The following is a 17,934-nucleotide window of genomic DNA, read 5'->3' as shown; positions in this document are numbered from 1 at the left end:
AATTGAGTTTCTTTTATTTATAATACAGGAAATCTTCATTTCTGCCATCCTTTGAAATTAGATCCAGAATTTCTTACGCATTCCTTCCCTCCAAGCAGCAGCCTGCTGAAGCAGGAGGCTCTGTCCCTTTGGGAGAGCATGGCCTCTCCAGGCCCACCTACCTCTACTTCTTTTGTCACCATCTCTATCCTGCTGCTATAAGAGCTTACAACACTTGTCTTTTTCCATCTCTAGATGCAAATTTCAGTGTCTTGTAATTTTCAACCACCTCAATCCTTTTTGTACAACAAGGTGGTATTGGATAAATAAATAAGTGAAAATAAGTCAATCAAAAAGGAAAAACTTAAAAAAAAAGATTGAATTATATAACTTATGGATGGATTTGAATCTTTCACTTGCTTTTTCTATTGCATTAAAAAAAGTGAATAAAGACCTTTCCTTGTATCAAAATGTATTCTGTTTGAAAAGAAAAAAAACAATAGTAAAGAAATTATAGGCTTTGTACCTGAAGAGAGCAGGCATGTTTTTGCTATCATATATTAAATAAGTAATTTCAGGTAAATTTCTTAAACTCCATGTAACTCACATCCTCATCATAAAACGAAAAATGAAAGGCAGTCAAAATACTTTCGGACCTGCTCAGCCAATAGCACAGAAATCTTTAAAATCATTGTAATGACAGAGAAACTGAGGTATGTATTCTGAATGTCTCTTAAATACCACTATAATTATTTTTTCTCCAGAGTCCAGTGGATATCACACTAAATCAGTGACAGATCTATATTCATAAACTGCTTAGTCCTTCTCCATTTGGATTTAAACAAAACTCAAAATAATTAACTCAAGTATTTTCATGCAATATCCTCTAATTTTCAGAAGCTTTTTAGCTTTCCTTTTTCAGTAATATCTTATAAATATTTTCAACAAGATGTCAAGTTCTACAGACTGATCAGGGAGTGTAAACATCTCTAAAAAGCTGGAGGTGGGGAAACAACTAAGATAATCATTTGCTGTAAATGAAAAAAAAAAAAGGTTCTTATGTTGTATATATCAAATGTGAAACAAGACAAATTCCAGGTAAATCTATCTGACCAGCTCTAACTGTGTTAAATCTCTATTAGGATTACTTTGTTTAGTCTGTTTGGCAATGCATTTACTAATGGCTAAATTCACTGGAGCTACCACTAACACTGACAAATTAAAAAGAATTCAGAAAATTTAAAGCATACCAGTAAACAGCTACCCAAACTTCTAAAACTCTGTCTTTACAAGATTAACTTTTTTAAAAAAGAAAATTAAAATCAATGATCCTTTAAAATTAAAAACCTTTTTTTCCAGCATATACGTGTTTCCCCAAAAATAAGATTTAGCCAGACCATAAGCTCTAATGCGTCTTTTGTGCAAAAATTAATATAAGACCTGGTCTTACATTATATATTATATTATATTATACCGGTATTATATATATATATATATATATATATATATATATATATATATATATATATATTATATTATATTATATTACATTACATTATATTATATTACATTACATTATATTATATCTGGTATTGTATTGTATTGTATTGTATTATATTATTATATTACCCGGTATTATATCATACCCTGTCTTATATTATAAGACCCAGTCTTTTTTTTTTTTTATATTGGTCAAAAAGTCTTTTATTCATTGGACAAGCAGACAATATTGCCCTGGTCTTACATTGTAGTAAAATAAGATCAGGTCTTTTATGACTTTTTGCTCTAAAAGACGCATTAGAGCTGATGGTTTGGCTAGGTCTTATTTTTGGGGAAACACGGTATGTACTTATAAATTTAGTTCCTCCAACATTTTTGTGTTTAGAATAATATCATGGCTGGGCTTCCCCCTGCCCAGTACTATTAATCTATGTGATATATTCCATTTAAAAATAAGCTAATCTAAATTTCTATTGTTTTTAACATTATATTTTTAATTTTAAGCAGTTTTTGTTATAATTTTATGAAAGATTAATTGCATGAGTATCTGAACAGAAAACAACACAGTAATTTTCAGGTTATAAAGGTTCTAATTCTCATCTGGCTGTGTATTAGCAGAGACTACTATACAACATACTGACAGTCTTCTCCTCAAAAATAATTCACTCAGAAAAATAACAGATGAATTTAAATCAAATCAAATGAGTATTATGCAATGTAAAAATAATGAAAACACATCATAAATGACTAATGTTCAGCCAAAAAGAAGTGAAAAATATTGTATTTGCAATACAATCTATTCTCCTATTTGGTCTCATGACCTCTTTCATTCTTAAAGTTATTAAGATTCACAAAGACTATCAGTTTATGTGAGTTATACCTATTGACATTCACCATGTTAAAAATGAAAACTGAGAAATGTTTTAAAGTACACTGTCGCCACTGCCTTGATCCCTGCTAAGATGTCAGCAGGTTTACACACTATTCTTTTGCACCACCAGTATATCTTTGCACCATTGTCTGTCTTATACAATGAAAAAGGAAAATAATATCTCAGTGTTGTTATGAAAATAGATTTGGTCTTCTGGAAATCCTGGAAAAGACTCAGTGATTCTGAATGTCCAGAAACCATGCTTAGAGAATGGCTGCACAAAGGGTTCATATCTCCTATGGCCCATAAGAGACAACCAACACAACTCCCTTTAGCTTTTACCCTAAGTTATTCTGAAATATTTGAATCATTTATTAAACTTTTAAATTTCGAACTACACATATGTAACATATAATTCCACTCAAAATTAAATTAATAGCAAGGAGGATTAGGAAGCATTTTACAGGACATTATCAAAATATATTCTCAGAATTGCAATGAGCAAAAACATTAGAAGAGATTACAGAAATGCCTTCCAGATAGAAACTTTCCTGTTTTTCCATATTCTCTATATTTGGGTTTTGGAAATGGGAGTCAACTTCCTTTATTCCTTAATTTCCTTTTATTTATTTATTTTTTAATTTAATAAACATACACACAACAATCATCCTACAGGCACTGAGTTATATGTGTATAGTTTCTATGTCTATCTGTTCTTTGTACTGCAAAGAACATAGATTCAATGGACAAGTCCGTTATATAAGGAATTGTTTCTGATCTGGTACAATTTATAAGAGAAATATAAGATCATAATGTAATGGAATCTGTCAAAGGAACAAAGGAGAACATTCATGTTGAAAAACTCATGTATATACACATAGTTATTGCAATACATTTACTAAGCTATGTACACACAAAAATTGCCACTGGCATTTCTTCTTCTACTGCTCTTGAAAGAGTTTCTAACTTCACCAGGAATGAAAACAACAGAAAACAAAATCTTTTGTAAGCTGTAAAATCCCCTGCAGAGGTACTGATATAAACTGAAATATCACTTGTTCAGCAATGTGAGAAACAATTCTTTCTCTCCATCCTTTTTTTTTTCATTTTCCTGATGTGACTATGACATGTGAAAATGTAGTATTGCTAAAATACTGCTAAAAGAACTTAGATAACTCACTTAGATAGAAAAAATACTCCAATTTTATACATTTAACATCTCTACTTGATAGGAAACTCTAAGGATGACATTTTTTAAATGTCTAGATTCGTGATCTTTGGTTCTAAGATAATTCAAAATGCAAACAACATACCATGTTTCCCCGAAAATAAGACCTAGCTAGACAATCAGCTCTAATGCGCCTTTTGGAGCAAAAATTAATATAAGATCCAGTTTTATATAATAATAAGGGTATTATAGCAAAATAAGACTGGGTATTACATTACATTATATTATATTACATTATATTACATTATATTATATTACAATATATTAGATTATAAGAGACCCGGTCTTTATTACAGCAAAATAAGACCAGGTCTTATTTTAATTTTTGCTCCAAAAGAGACATTAGAGATGACTGTACAGCTAGGTCTTATTTTCGGGGAAACACAGTATTTATTTACATGCCTCCAGAAATAACTGCTAATATTTCTTTGATATTGTCCTCACTGAAAAGCTCACTAAAGTTAACTTGATTTCAAATATTTGTTTTTTCAGCCTAAAAAATAATGTATTAAGGATAGATTTATAGATAGGAAATGGATTTGTTATTGCATAGGGTGGGAAAGGAGACAGAGTTTATCAGTAATGGACATGCAGAATCTTATGGTGGTGATGGTAATATGTGTACTTTAAAACTCTTTTAAGGTGATGGTTGCACCATTTGATAAATTCTCTAAAAATATATTGTACATTTGAAATGAGTAAATTATGTCATATATAAAAATGCTTCAATAAAGTTGTATTAAAAAAATGCATTGAATGAGAGAAGCCAGACACAAGAAGCACATGCTATGTGAATCCATTTACTTAAATTACAAAATGGGCAAAACTAACTTAGGGTGTTAAAAGTCAGAATAGGGACAATTCTTCACACAAGTGGATATATCACTGGTACAGTGCACAAGGTAGGGGGATGTCTGTTAATGTTCTGTATTTTCATCTTGTTGTTAGTTGTACAAGTTCGTTGAAAAATTCATTGAGTTGTACACTTATGTACAATTTTCCTGTTTTGCATGATATATATTTATATGTGCATAACCACAAATGCCTTTTCAATTAGAAAAGATACGCTATTCTATATAAAGTCAGCTGTTATATCACATATTTAAAATATGAGTCATAAAAAGCTGGAATGAGGCTACTATATTATATAATATTCAAACTTCGCACACATAGATGCAGTTTATGTCCAATTTATAATTACTCCAAATGAGTTTTTATTGGTAAGGAAATTGCATTAAGCTAGTTTGTCGTTGAATTATCAAGGTTTCTTAAGAGGATGTGCCACAGCTCTTTGGAGAGGGTTTGGGGGCATACAGGTGGGGGACTGGCCTCATGCAGTGGCACAATTAGAAGAGGTCTTAGAGAGATTAAACAGTGCACAGTGGAACACCAATAAGCTTGTGAAGCCAAGATAGAAAAGGATGGATGAAGGGTAATTGAAAGGAAACTTCCATTGTATTCTTTTTTGGTGTTTATCCATTTATATATACCTGTTATCACTTGGGTATCCATTAATGCTGCCATCCTTCAAGGACTAGCTTAACACTTCCTTTCCAATGAACACTTCCTAATATCATTTAGCTGGAAGAGATTTCCTCCATTTTTTAATTCTTCAATCAATGTAAATGAAATAAAAATAAAATATTGAACAAATTATATAACTATTTGTTTTCAACAGCCCCTACCCCCCCAAAAAAAAAAGCACAATTTTGGTGGCAGGAGGAAGCACATCTCACTTATTTATCCACTGAACTCCAGAGTAATTCTTAGCGTGAACTATATATGAACTTACAAGTGTTGGTGGAATTAAAAATGGAAATATTTCCATTAATACCTAAAGATAGTATGAAACCTCAGCTGAATTTAAAATGCAAAATTTCTGCAGTTGCCATTTGCCAATAATCATTTTCACATTTAGATTCCCAAGCGATATGCACTATTTTTTAAACCCTCTAAAGTGTATCGACATAAAATGAAAAGAAATAAAAACTCAGGTAATAGAGTTAAGAAAGCTTTAAAGTGGTATGACATAAAGAAAGCTTTAAAGTGGAAAGCATATTTTTTTAAAGTTCATTTACACAACATTATACGAGGTGGGATCAGAAAATATGGTGAATGTTTAAATTACAAAACATTATTACAATAAAAGACATTTTGCCATTAATCCCCTCAAAATACTCCCCATCGCTTCGAACACACCTATCCCATTGTTCTTGCCACTTTCTGCAGCAGTTCTGGAAGTCCTCTTTCATGAGTGTCTTTAGTTGCGCTCTCATGGCTGCCTCCATGTCCTGAATTGATTCAAAATGTATTCCTTTCATGGTCATTTTGACTTTGGGGAAGAGCTAGAAGTTGAACGGTGCCAGATCCAGTGAATAAGGTGGATGAGGACACACCGTAATGTTTTTATTTGACAGACATTGCTGTGCCAGAAGCAGTGTGTGACACGGAGCATTACTATGATGGAGGATGAAGTAAAGACACAAAAGAAGACATGAAAGAGGACTTCCAGAACTGCTTCAGAAAGTGGCAGGAATGATGGCATAAGTGTGTTCAAAGTGAGGGGGAGTATTTTCGGGGGGATTAATGGCAATGTGTCTTTTACTGTAATATATATATATGTAATATATAATATATATGTAATATATAATATATATGTAATATATAATATATATGTATACATTAATTTAAACATCCACTGTATTTTCTAACCACACCTCGTATACCAAGTCAGTTTTTGGTCAAAATGAACAGAAAATCTGGTTTTTAGAAGTCTATAATTTAGACAAGGCAACTGCCTAAAATGTGATAATACAGGTTTATAAATGTTCAGATGCTATAATATATGGATGGAGATGATAATAAATGAGATTAGAAGTTCTAAGAAAGATATATGTGTTCTGACATTTTAACAAGTCTTTTAGTAGTAATGAAAAAAGAAGGAAAGCACACAAAATTTGAAATGGGTAGGGGGCAGCATGGCATGAGAACACACTTGGATTTGAGAAGACGAGGTGCGATCTGAAAGGCAGTGAGGAAACAGGCTTTTCTAGAACTGACATCTGATTGAATATTCTACTGGGGGAAAATGTGGCAATCGGGCACCATATCCTTTTTCATCAAGTCCCCAGTTTTTCACACTTAACTAACACGTCAGTATACAGTTTTATTTATGCATTTGCTCAATGTATATGCAAACATTGCATAAATAGCATTTCATGCCTGTCCTTGTCTGTGACATCTGTCTAATTTATGAGGCTGAAGAAAGGTATAAAGCCCTTTTAACAAGGTTATGCAAGAATATAACAATTTTTATTTATTTATTAATAATCCTATCTAGAGACATGCTTAATAATTCTCCTATCTACAGACATGCTAGAGATATAATGTTTCTAGAAGTTTAAATGAAAGAGAACACAATAATTTATCTAAGATACCTATTAGAAATGTTCCATCATGATTTTCATTCAAACACATTATATAAACTGTCCATATCATTATTTGTACGGTATGTCCATATCATAACTTGTAATTATTAGCATTATTTAACATTCTGTCATTGGTATGACAATAATGTTCATTATAAAGCAGCTTAGTTGAACATGGACCTTCCATCTCTTGGGAGCTTATAAGATGGAACTGGACTTCTTCTCTCCAAAAATCAAAGCATTTATTTTGGACAAGTGTAAATACAGTACATTTAAGAGTCCAAATACAAGCAAAGAACCTGCCTCTGTAGAGAATCAACCACAGTTATTTCAGCTAAGTGGCAATTCTTACTTGAGAAACCACCAGCAGGGCTTCCACAAATGATTTACTCAGGGTGCTTAAAGCAATTTTACTCTGCAGATTCGTCACTTTATAGTCATATCCCATATAATTCAGTAGCTCCAGAGGACGTTATTGGCAATAATTATAAGATTAAGGGCTTATTTTGGGAGCCATTAATAATATCAATGAAAGGATTAAAACAATTTTAGTGAAAATCATACAGAGATCAAAGAGCTAGTGAAGCTAATGCTTCCGCTACATTTTAAATGAAAACCTAATCACAGAGAAGCAGAATCTCCTTAACCCAACACTCCAAATGGATTCTAAAGATTCCGATGTTTAGTGGTCTGACAGAAAAAAATAAAGTGCCCACTCCTTACTATTCATGGAAAACCACTCCTGAGAGACCATTACAACACCTACACACAATGAAATGTTTCAACTTCTTTTAGGCATAACATCAGAAAATTTAACCAAAGTGGAGGTATGTCAAATATATAACAAAAGAGCTACACAGCAACAACCAAATGCACCTAAACTAAAGTCAAATATATCCCTAACTTTAAAATCTTATTTCTCATAAACACTCACCTTAGTATGAGCCAGCATTTTAGCAATAAACAAACAACAGCCCTCAGGGTTTAGGCCATTATCCTTCAAGTACATTATATCTCAGACACTTTGATCTTCAGAAAACTGGCATGTTAAAATTTATTTTAATAATTGATAAAACAGCAATTTATAAAAAATAAGATATTCACCCTATCCACTTATTAAGCACGCACAAACATACTTTCAGAATTTTAAGTATCTCAAGTAGACAAAAGGTTCTTAATAAGGCAGGCTGTCTTACATACAAGAAAGGTAATTCTTGAAACCTACTGCTTTTGTTTTTATACTTCAATTTGTTTATTTTTGCATATGCTGCAATTTCCTCCATATTTTAAGAAATCTTTATACAATAGAAAAAAGAAATACCTAAATAGAAATACTAATGAAAAAATAAATTCACTAAATAAATCATTTATTGATTAAAATTAATTTTGTGAATAGAAAGCATGCAGGCTTATATTAAATGAATTAGTTCCTCTCTGATTTCTGAGACATCATAGTAATAGTGAACAAACATTAAAAACCTATTTAATATTTAGCTAATTTTTCAAGAAACTTGAATGTAATTTAAAACTTCTATACTATGGATTCCTATTGACCACTCTATCTAGAGTTGAAGATCTTGTGATATTATATGGTGTCTTAATTTATATTATTTTTATATAGCAATATTTTAGAAAGCTTAAAGGTTTTAAATGAATTAACATATATTAGTTATCAAAGGAATATTTCTTTCATTGTTTCCAAGGCCAGCAATCTTTAATCAATAGTATTTTACTATACTGTATTTTGATTAATGACTATAAAAATTACCTGTTAATTTAATTTTTATTCTTTTCTTACAGTGATAGAAAATAACTTTTTGCAGTAAAATAATTTTTCTGAAATTTTTGGAGAAAATTATAAAATTCTGCTTTTGAAAACTGTGAAAAATAAATTTAGTTTCTTATCTGATGAACCCAGTTCCAGAGAACATAAAGCAGACCATGCAAGTTAATAAAAGTTAATAATTTCCAAATGCCCTTTGCAATTTCTAACACCAGAATTTTAGTGATATGTGGAATAATTTGATATTGAAAAGGTAGTTCAGATTATCCTAAAATAACACAACACTGTTTATGTTCTTACACACAAATAAATGTCGAGAATTTATATTTTAACTGCACAAAGTAAAGAGTATTAGAAATATCATACCTTTGAGACATAATCTTATAGGCATCTGGGAGATAACATCGTATATTCTCCATCTGAGCAGGGTCAGAGTCACAGATTTTGTCATCAGTCCTCCCATAGTTGGCACTTTCAATCATGATGACATCGGTTCCTGGACAGCGGAGCTCTATGGGGTAGCTCTCACAGGAGAGCTCTCTGCGGACCACAGCCATTGGTATTGGGGCGCGGCTGAACGCTAACGGAAAGAGGAAAACGTAAAAAGTAAGTTCTCTTTACTACATACAAAGTAAAAGTACATGCGTTGATTTTTTTCAGCGTTTAGGGTAAACTAATACCAAGGAATAAAGCAGTTGCAATTCATAATTTTAACTAAAATACAGTATCTCTCAATTCAGTAACTTTAGGGGGTTTTTTGTTACTATGTATTCTTAAAATAGCAGGTATTTCTTAAAAACTTGATCGAACAGTTTTTGTCTTATAAATGGAAAAAAGCACTCCAGGTTTTCTAAAACTTTGGCTGGTATGTGAAGTATACTATATAGAAATATCATCCAATTTGCTGAGTAATATCAAATATTATCAAACCTCAGGGGGATTATGTGTGTATGTTGTTTTGTTTCTCATGTAAACCATTACTAAAAATTTGTTTTGCTCTTGAGTTTATATATACTTATTTAAACAGTCTATTTCAATTTTAAAACACAATTTTAATGTTTTAAGTAGCAGTTAACATAATCTGTATACTTTAGGGCTTAATTATACAAATAATGAATGTTCTTTAAGAAAACAAATTGTGTATGGAGAAAAATTAAATTTTCCTGCATTTCCCTCCCCTCACGTTTCCCCCAATGCCAAGAAGTTACCAGTTAATAATGTGGTAACCTTCCTATTCGAATTTTCTGCAAAAAAACCCAAATAGACATGTTTCCTCCCACCACTCTTTTTATTTTACTCAAGTAAATTTGACTGAGGTCATATCAAACTACACTTATTGTTTCATATCTTGATTTATGTTATTTATTAAGTTAACAATGTATGATGTAAATATTTCCAATTCTATATTGTATTCCTCACACTTAATGGATGTATTATATATACATATACAATATTATTTAATTGGTCTTATGTTGATGGGCATTTAGGACTATTCCAGTGTTTTTGTGGAATAATACTTCACAGAAATATGAACATATTATGTACCTTGGCTATAACATTTTGAAAAAAAGTATAATGATCCAAATATAAATGAAATTATTGGATCAAAGGGGATATATATTTTAAGTTTGGCAAATATCAACAACTAAATGTTCAAAAATTTTAATAAAAATGTACACTTCCACCAGCAGTACTTTTCTCTTCAAAAGAACATTCACCAATTCTTTCAAATTTGCCACTGTGATAGACAAAGAAGGATATAATGAAATTATTTTAATTTTCACTATTTTATTTGTACAATGAAATATATTTTCATGCTTATTGATCTTTCATATTTCTTTTATTTTTTAATTGCTTGGTCACATTTATTCATAGTTCGCATTGTAAAAGTTCTTTATCAAGAAATTTGAAAACTCGTTCTTTATAATTGTGGCTAATGTTTTTTCTAGTTTGCTTTTTGGTTTTACATGTTTACTGAACATATACACATATTTAGTTTTCATACAGCCAACTATTTTTTATGTCAGGTTTTGCAGTTTCATAATCCAAGATTGTGAATATAATCAGTGCATTATTGGAAGAAAGTCAAATGTTTAACGGTAAAAACTGAACAAATCTTTTAAATTACATGTAACTGAAATTTTAAATTGTTTACTAAAAATTCAATAAGTTGATTTCCACATAAGAGAATTAATTTTAGAGCTATAGGATAGCTATAAATTTGCAATGATAATTAACTCACTAATGTGCACATACATTAAACATGCATTTAAATAAACATATGCAACTTTTCTTGTTGGTTTTTTACTAAGCATGAAATGTGAAAGGAAAAGAAAGGAGAAGAGAAGCAAGGAGGTAAAAGGAGTGGGGGTAGAGAAAGATAAATTTTATCGGTATAGTTTCACTTGAGACGTCGAGAAAATATTGATTTGGTTTGTAAAACTGTATCTATTATTTCAAAATTGAGAATGACATTAGTTATACAACATTTTGGAAAAACCATAACTGTACAATAGACCCCATGTATAACTTCTGAAGAGGTCACTTATTAAAGTTCTGAACCTGCACTATACAGTTAATTCCATCCTGGTTGTCTTCAAAATCTTGTTTGTGTTCTCTCTCTCTCTCTCTCTCTCTCTCTCTCTCTCTCTCTCTCTCTCTCTTTCTCTCAGCAAACACACACAAAAATCTAGCACATTCACAGCAATGATCAAAGAGAGTTTACATAATTAGAAGGGGTTGTAACATTATTTTTAATGTTAAATCTTGAGTCAACATATTGACAGGATAGTCTTATAAGAGAAATATACTGAATTTCTGAAATGTGCATTTCTATTGTTCCTAAAATAAAATATCCTTGTTTACCGATCATGCAGAAGTTAGATGTTGCTTAAACAAAAAGTCCTTTTTAATATTGAGAATATTTTCATTGATGTGTTTAGTATTTTCATTAATGGAATTATTGAATAATGAAAATGTTCTAATTTGGGGATCAAGTTTCATGATTTTGGTCCATTTAAATAGTATCAGAGAGGTTTATTTTTTATAAAAGGTCCTTGAAATCAGAATTTTCCAGAATGTTTACAGTAAATATTTGAGCATTTGCTAAGAGATAATTTGCTTTTTAACTTTGGTATAACCATTTAAAAAATCATGTTGAAACTAATTCCAAACACTGAATTATCTGGCTATATTTGTTAACCAATTAAGCTAAATTAACTTAAAAAAAGTTAATTTAACAAAGAAATAAAACAAATAAGCAAATCATACAGTCAAAGCATTTGTTTGAATATAAGTGGACAATTTGGTTGATTATACTCATCAGTCAATTTTGTCAAAACATGTGTGCATAAACATAGATTTAATTGGGGTCTTATCTGTCAAATATATGATTTAGAATCAGACACTAGACAGTTACAAAGTCAACTAGAATGTGGAGACCAAGATTTTCTATGTAGCTCCTTTGGCCCTTCTACAATTATTCAATATGGCAAGTTTTACAGAGAACTAGAGTTGATTTGTAGATTCTTTCTATCATTTAACATATAATTGTATTTGTATCAGTCACCCAGTGATAAATTACATTTCTAAATGATGGATGCTTTGTTTAAAGGAATGTATTACTGGAAACTATAACATTGTCTAATTACCTATTTAAATTACTTTTAATTATATTGTTAAAGGCTTTAATCAGCAAGCAAAGTCCAATGGAAAAAAACAAAACAAAAAAACACTTAAATTAAAAGTTCTGTTTTACTATACAGTTATCATGCTAACAATGAAGAAAATTTGGTTTCTAGAGAAAAAGATTAAGACATGAAAAATGTCAATAATTCAAATGCAGTATAGTCAATGAAACAGTTGATTGTACGCTATATCGGGTAATACTGCATTGGGCATTGTGAAATGGCAATGAAAAAACTAATATACATCAAAGGCATATTCTTGAGTCCCTTCCCACTTTTATCCCATGAGTTAATTTGTCATGACAAGGAACGGAGTGTCAACTATTAGGTGTGTAACAGATATTAGCTGAATAAATAGGAAAAGCTTTAGATGTGAAAACTGGTAACCGTCTGGTACTACCTACTGACCAGGTAGTTTGGTCTGCTAAAGGCGACCAAAACCTCAGGAAGTGCCCAAGTTCCATGTCAAATACACGCTTAAAAAAAAAAAAAAAGCTCTGACCAGGCATTAAACAAGAGAACTAGCTCTCTGCTCTTGCGCACCTGTTTCAGTACAAATCACTTTCATTTTTTTGCACTTTATTTGAGACCTCAGCCACTCTGTTATTGAAACTTCTTGTTTTTGTTTCTCTTTCCTTGGACTCTCCTATTTAAGCCGGCTTGGTAATGTTTGACTCTATTCAACTCTGGTTTATCCACGTATTGTTCTACATACTCAAGGATCTACTCAAAATATAAGACTGTATTCTAATCTCCACTTAACAGAGAATGAAATCTGCAGCCTGCCTTATAAATTTGTTTGTTATGAATACAAAAATATTAGCAAGACAGCCTACATTTGTATTTATTTTCCATTTCTTTACCTTTACACTTTGTTTACCCCAAACTGTGTATATTTTAATAAAAATCAATATACTAACTAGAGAAAATTAAAAAAACAAAAATGGATAAGGAAATGCACATTAGAAGGCTATTTTAAGTAGTAAAGACAAGATGATTGCTTTAAATGGGTAATGACAGAGAACATATTTGATCTCTGTTTAGGAACAAAAAAGATAGTCTATGATGATTAGTAGAACGTGAAGTTGTAACGGAGAGAATGATGACGATGACTACCAGGTTTCTGGCATAAGCAAATGGTTAGATTGTAGTGACATGAACAAAATGACGCAGAAAATAGACCTCTATGAATTTGAGAATCGTAAGGCAGTGCTCAAAACCACAGCTGTAGATAAGATAACCCAGGAGGGAGTATAGCTTACATTAAGGAGGTCCAGGAGTCAGTTTTAAAATATGTTCACAAATCTTGGATAGTCCTCCATTTTTATTCCCTTTCCCGTTGAATGTGGCTTTTACTTTGTGACTCTCTAACAGACATATTGTGGCAAAAATGACAGTGTGTGATTTCCAAGACTACCTCATTAGCAAGATGTTGGTTGCAGCTTCAGCCTCTCTCTTGGATCACACACTGTGCGCAAAGGCAGTCATGGTATCTTGAGAACACTCACGCAGCCCCATGGTGAGGTAAAGGCAAAGAACAGTCCTCTCCTGACAGCCAGCATGAACTTGCAAGGCAGGCCAGTGAGGCAGCTTGGAAGCTGATCCTCCAGCCACCAGAAAGCCTTCCTTTGGGCAACTGCCACCCCAAAAGAGACCTTGAGCCAGAACCTACTAGTCAAACTACTCCCTGATGACTAAACTGAAAAAAACATGGAATTTAACAAATGTTTATTGTTTTAAATTACTAAGTTTTGGCCTATATATTATAATATAGCTCTGAACCAAGCCTGAAGGAATGTTTAGAGTGTACTTTTAAACTAATGGGCAGATATTGAAAATTAGCAAATTTAAAAATAAATAAATAAATAAATAAATAAATAAATAAATAAATAAAATAAAAATACACACACAGACATATAATGAATTACCAGAAAATCTAACATGACAATCTAATATCCTTTTGCTTATACATCATTTAGGTCCCTAATTTAAGTATAAATATAAACATTATATATTTTTTAAGTTTAAATATATAAAATATATGTTTACTTATTATGTATTATTTAAACTTATTATGTATTATAAAATCAGTTTTCAGCACTGAACACTGATTACTAATACATGTTTCAAGTATTTTTTCCCTGTATCCCAATGACCATAATAAGAAACAAAAGGCACTTTTGAAAACTTTGGAATGAAAAGGAAATAGATCTGGTTCCTCATGAGAAAGAAGCAAATCAAACTATTTGTCAGTCCAGATTAATGATTTTAAAGGAGTTTCTTAATTACTTACATAATTGGCTCCTCTGGTTCTCAGGCCTTCGAGTTTGGAATGAAACTACATTGCTTTCTTTCCTGTGCCACCAACTTACAGAGAGCAAACTATGTGGTTTCTCAGCCTCCCTAATTGTGTAAACCAATCCCTCGTAACAAATTTCTTCATATAACTCGTATAGGGTAACGTGATATATGAAATTTGACAAGCTTCTGAAATTGTATCCTTCCTGAATATAACTGGAAAACAATCAGGAGAACCCTGGCTAACATTGTGAGTGTGGCGAAATCCCAAGAGAGATGGTACCCACGATTACTGAAACCAAAAATTTACAGAGTAATGACAAGATCAGATGGGTGAAAGTTAGGAGCAGGGGAGGACAGATGGGCAGATGACCCAGAGCAAAAGCACCAAGAATATTCCTATGTGTCTCCATGGGACTCCAGGAGCTTGTCGTTGGAGAGAGAATACACACACCTATGCAAGGTTTTAAAACATCATAAAGCACTGTGAATTATGTGGAACCAATTAAACAGCAATGAAGTGATAAACATGTGTTTGGGTGCCCAAGAAAGTTTTCTTGAAGGTAGCAAACTTAAACTGGTCTTTAAAAAGTTGAAACAACATGTGAATAAAGGAGAGGAGATAGTAAAACTCTACAGGCAGACATTCTGAGCAAGGAAAGATAAACTCAAAGTCCTGAGTGAGGATCTCAAAATGGTATCTGCATTTCCATGTTCCCTGCAGCATTTTTCATAATAGCCAAGACATGTAAACAACCTAAGTGCCTATCAATGGATAAATGGATAGAGAGGATGTAGTACATATGTATAATGGAATATTTTTTCAGTCATGTGAAACAAGAAAATCCTTCCATGTGCAGTAAACATGAATGGAACTTGAAGGCGTTATGCTCAGTGAAATAAGTCAGACAGAGAAAGAGAAATACTGTTTGATGTCACTGATATGTGGAATCTAAAAAAGCCAAACTCCGGGGTGGCTGGATGGCTCAGTTGGTTAGAGTACAAGCTCTTAACAACAAGGTTGCTGGTTCAATTCCCAAATGGGATGGTGGGCTGCGCCCCTGCAACTATAGATTGAAAACGGCATTGGGACTTGGAGCAGAGCTGCACCCTCCACAACTAGATTGAAGGACAACGACTTGGAGATGATGGGCTTTGGAGAAACACACTGTTCCCCAATATAAATATATAAATAAATAAATAAATACATAAATACATAAACAAATAAATACAAAAGCCAAACTCATACAAACAGAGACTAGATTTGTGGCAGGGAAAGGGAGTTGAGGGAAATGGGGACATATTGGTCAAAGGGCACAAAAATCCAGTTAAAAGATCAATAAATTCTGGGGATCTAATGTACTGCTTGGTGATTACAGTTAACAGTACTCTATTATATACTGAAAGCTGCTAAAAGAGTAGATTTTAAATGTTCTCATCACAATCAATCAATCAATAAATAAATGGCAATTTTGCTAGGTGACGGAGGCATTAAATAACCCTTCTGTGTTATGTGTTCCTAATCAAATTATACATCTGAAACTTACACAAAATGTCAATTATATCTCAATAAAGTTGGAAAAAAAGAAATACACTTGTATTCACAAGAGAATAGGGAGCAGATGGGAGATAGAACTAAACCGTAGTCTGATTGCAAAGAGCTATAAAAAATGTGACTCAGAATATAATCCCAATTATATAGAGCAGTGGAAGATGGCATTATAACATAATAATAATATTAATAAAAATAATCTTTAAAAATATTAGCCAATAGATTATTCAAACATGTAACAGGAAAGGATAACAGTCTGGAAATGAGTGAGGAAAACAGTGTGATAAGCTATTTAGGGTGATATGACAATGATAATTGCTAACATTTATCGAGTGTTTTCCATGTGCTAGTACTTGAAAAGCATCTTTTTTCAGTTCACACTCCAAACAATAACAGCTTGAAAATATTTTCATCCCCATTTAATACACCAGGAAACTGTAGCTTAGCCAAAAATGGTAAGAATGGGAGACATGAACTAGAAAGACATACAGGTGAGAGATAAGATGCAAAGATTCTTCTTGTGTGTTGCACAGAGAAAACAAAGGCAGGGGATTTGTCTCGGGAAATACGTAAGAAAGTATGAGAATACTGCACTACTAATCCACGATCTAGAGTTCATGGGTTACCATCCCTTTACAGAAATGAAGTCTAGTTCCTGAATATGAAATGTTAAGTTAAATATTCATTTGTTATGTCTGGCAAAGGATTTTTTTGTTTGGTTGTTTGGTTGTTTTTTTAAATAGCAAAAAACATAATGGCATACTATTACTATTTTGAGAATTTTAAGACTTATTTTTTATATTATACCAGAAAAATTAGAGAGAAGATAAAACTTTATTCATTTAGAATACTTCTCATGGCTTTACCTCAAAGCTGTGGTGAAAATCTAGTACATTAAGATGGAAAATCACTATTATAATTTTAAAATGTGGCATTGATTCTCAAATGTAGTCGTTATACTTTATAGCAATATATAAATAATTTTCTTTATTGCAAATCAACAAATTTAAAGTTTATGTTATTGTTATGGTGAAACCAAGAAAATCTGTAGTTATGCAGATTTTAACAGAATAAACATACAGGAAATTCAATAGAGGATAACTATAAGTTTTGAGTAAACATTGATGTCATAGGTAAAGACTAAACAAAACTCAATTTTGAAGAAAAGCAAAGGAGTTGCTAAACAGTGAATAAATGCTCTATTGCATTGCATACACCATTCAGAAATACACAAGCAGTACTTACTCATATTCCTTCCCTCCCTTCCCACGCCACCACCCCCCTCGCCCCCATGCAATTCACTGAAAAGGATAAAGAGCTTTCAGTGCCTATAATTTTTTGTTTTGTTTTATCCTTAAGGGAAGTAATGCTAAGACAGTTCTTTCTAATTCAGCAGTATAAATCTTCTACAGAAGAGAGAGACCTTGTATTATTAACCACTTAGGTAATATCTTCAACATTGAAAAAGTTTGATTTTCAATAAACATACAACCAAGTTTATAAATCCTTTATGCACAAGTTTTAAAACAGCGTGTGTACATATATATTCATATTCATATTTATATACTGGTCTAATCAGTGTTGAACTGTTACTGTCTATGTAACCCAC

At 31.9% G+C, this 17,934-nt stretch overlaps 1 protein-coding gene across 14 annotated transcripts in view; it reads right to left on the bottom strand.

Annotated features, from left to right (window-relative positions):
- The window catches only part of ADGRL3 (adhesion G protein-coupled receptor L3), a 747,432-nt gene that overhangs the window by 394,325 nt on the left and 335,173 nt on the right, over positions 1–17,934 (bottom strand). For all 14 annotated transcript variants that reach the window (XM_033106169.1, XM_033106171.1, XM_033106175.1 and 11 more), the window contains one exon: positions 9,156–9,369. In XM_033106169.1, the coding sequence (XP_032962060.1) occupies positions 9,156–9,369 (214 nt within the window). The remainder of the gene's footprint in view (positions 1–9,155; positions 9,370–17,934) is intronic.

Source organism: Rhinolophus ferrumequinum, chromosome 5, assembly GCF_004115265.2.
Source record: "Rhinolophus ferrumequinum isolate MPI-CBG mRhiFer1 chromosome 5, mRhiFer1_v1.p, whole genome shotgun sequence".
NCBI classification, from domain to species: Eukaryota; Metazoa; Chordata; class Mammalia; order Chiroptera; family Rhinolophidae; genus Rhinolophus; species Rhinolophus ferrumequinum.
Note: the sequence above shows the minus strand (reverse complement) of the source record. Positions and strands in the feature narration are given on the sequence as shown.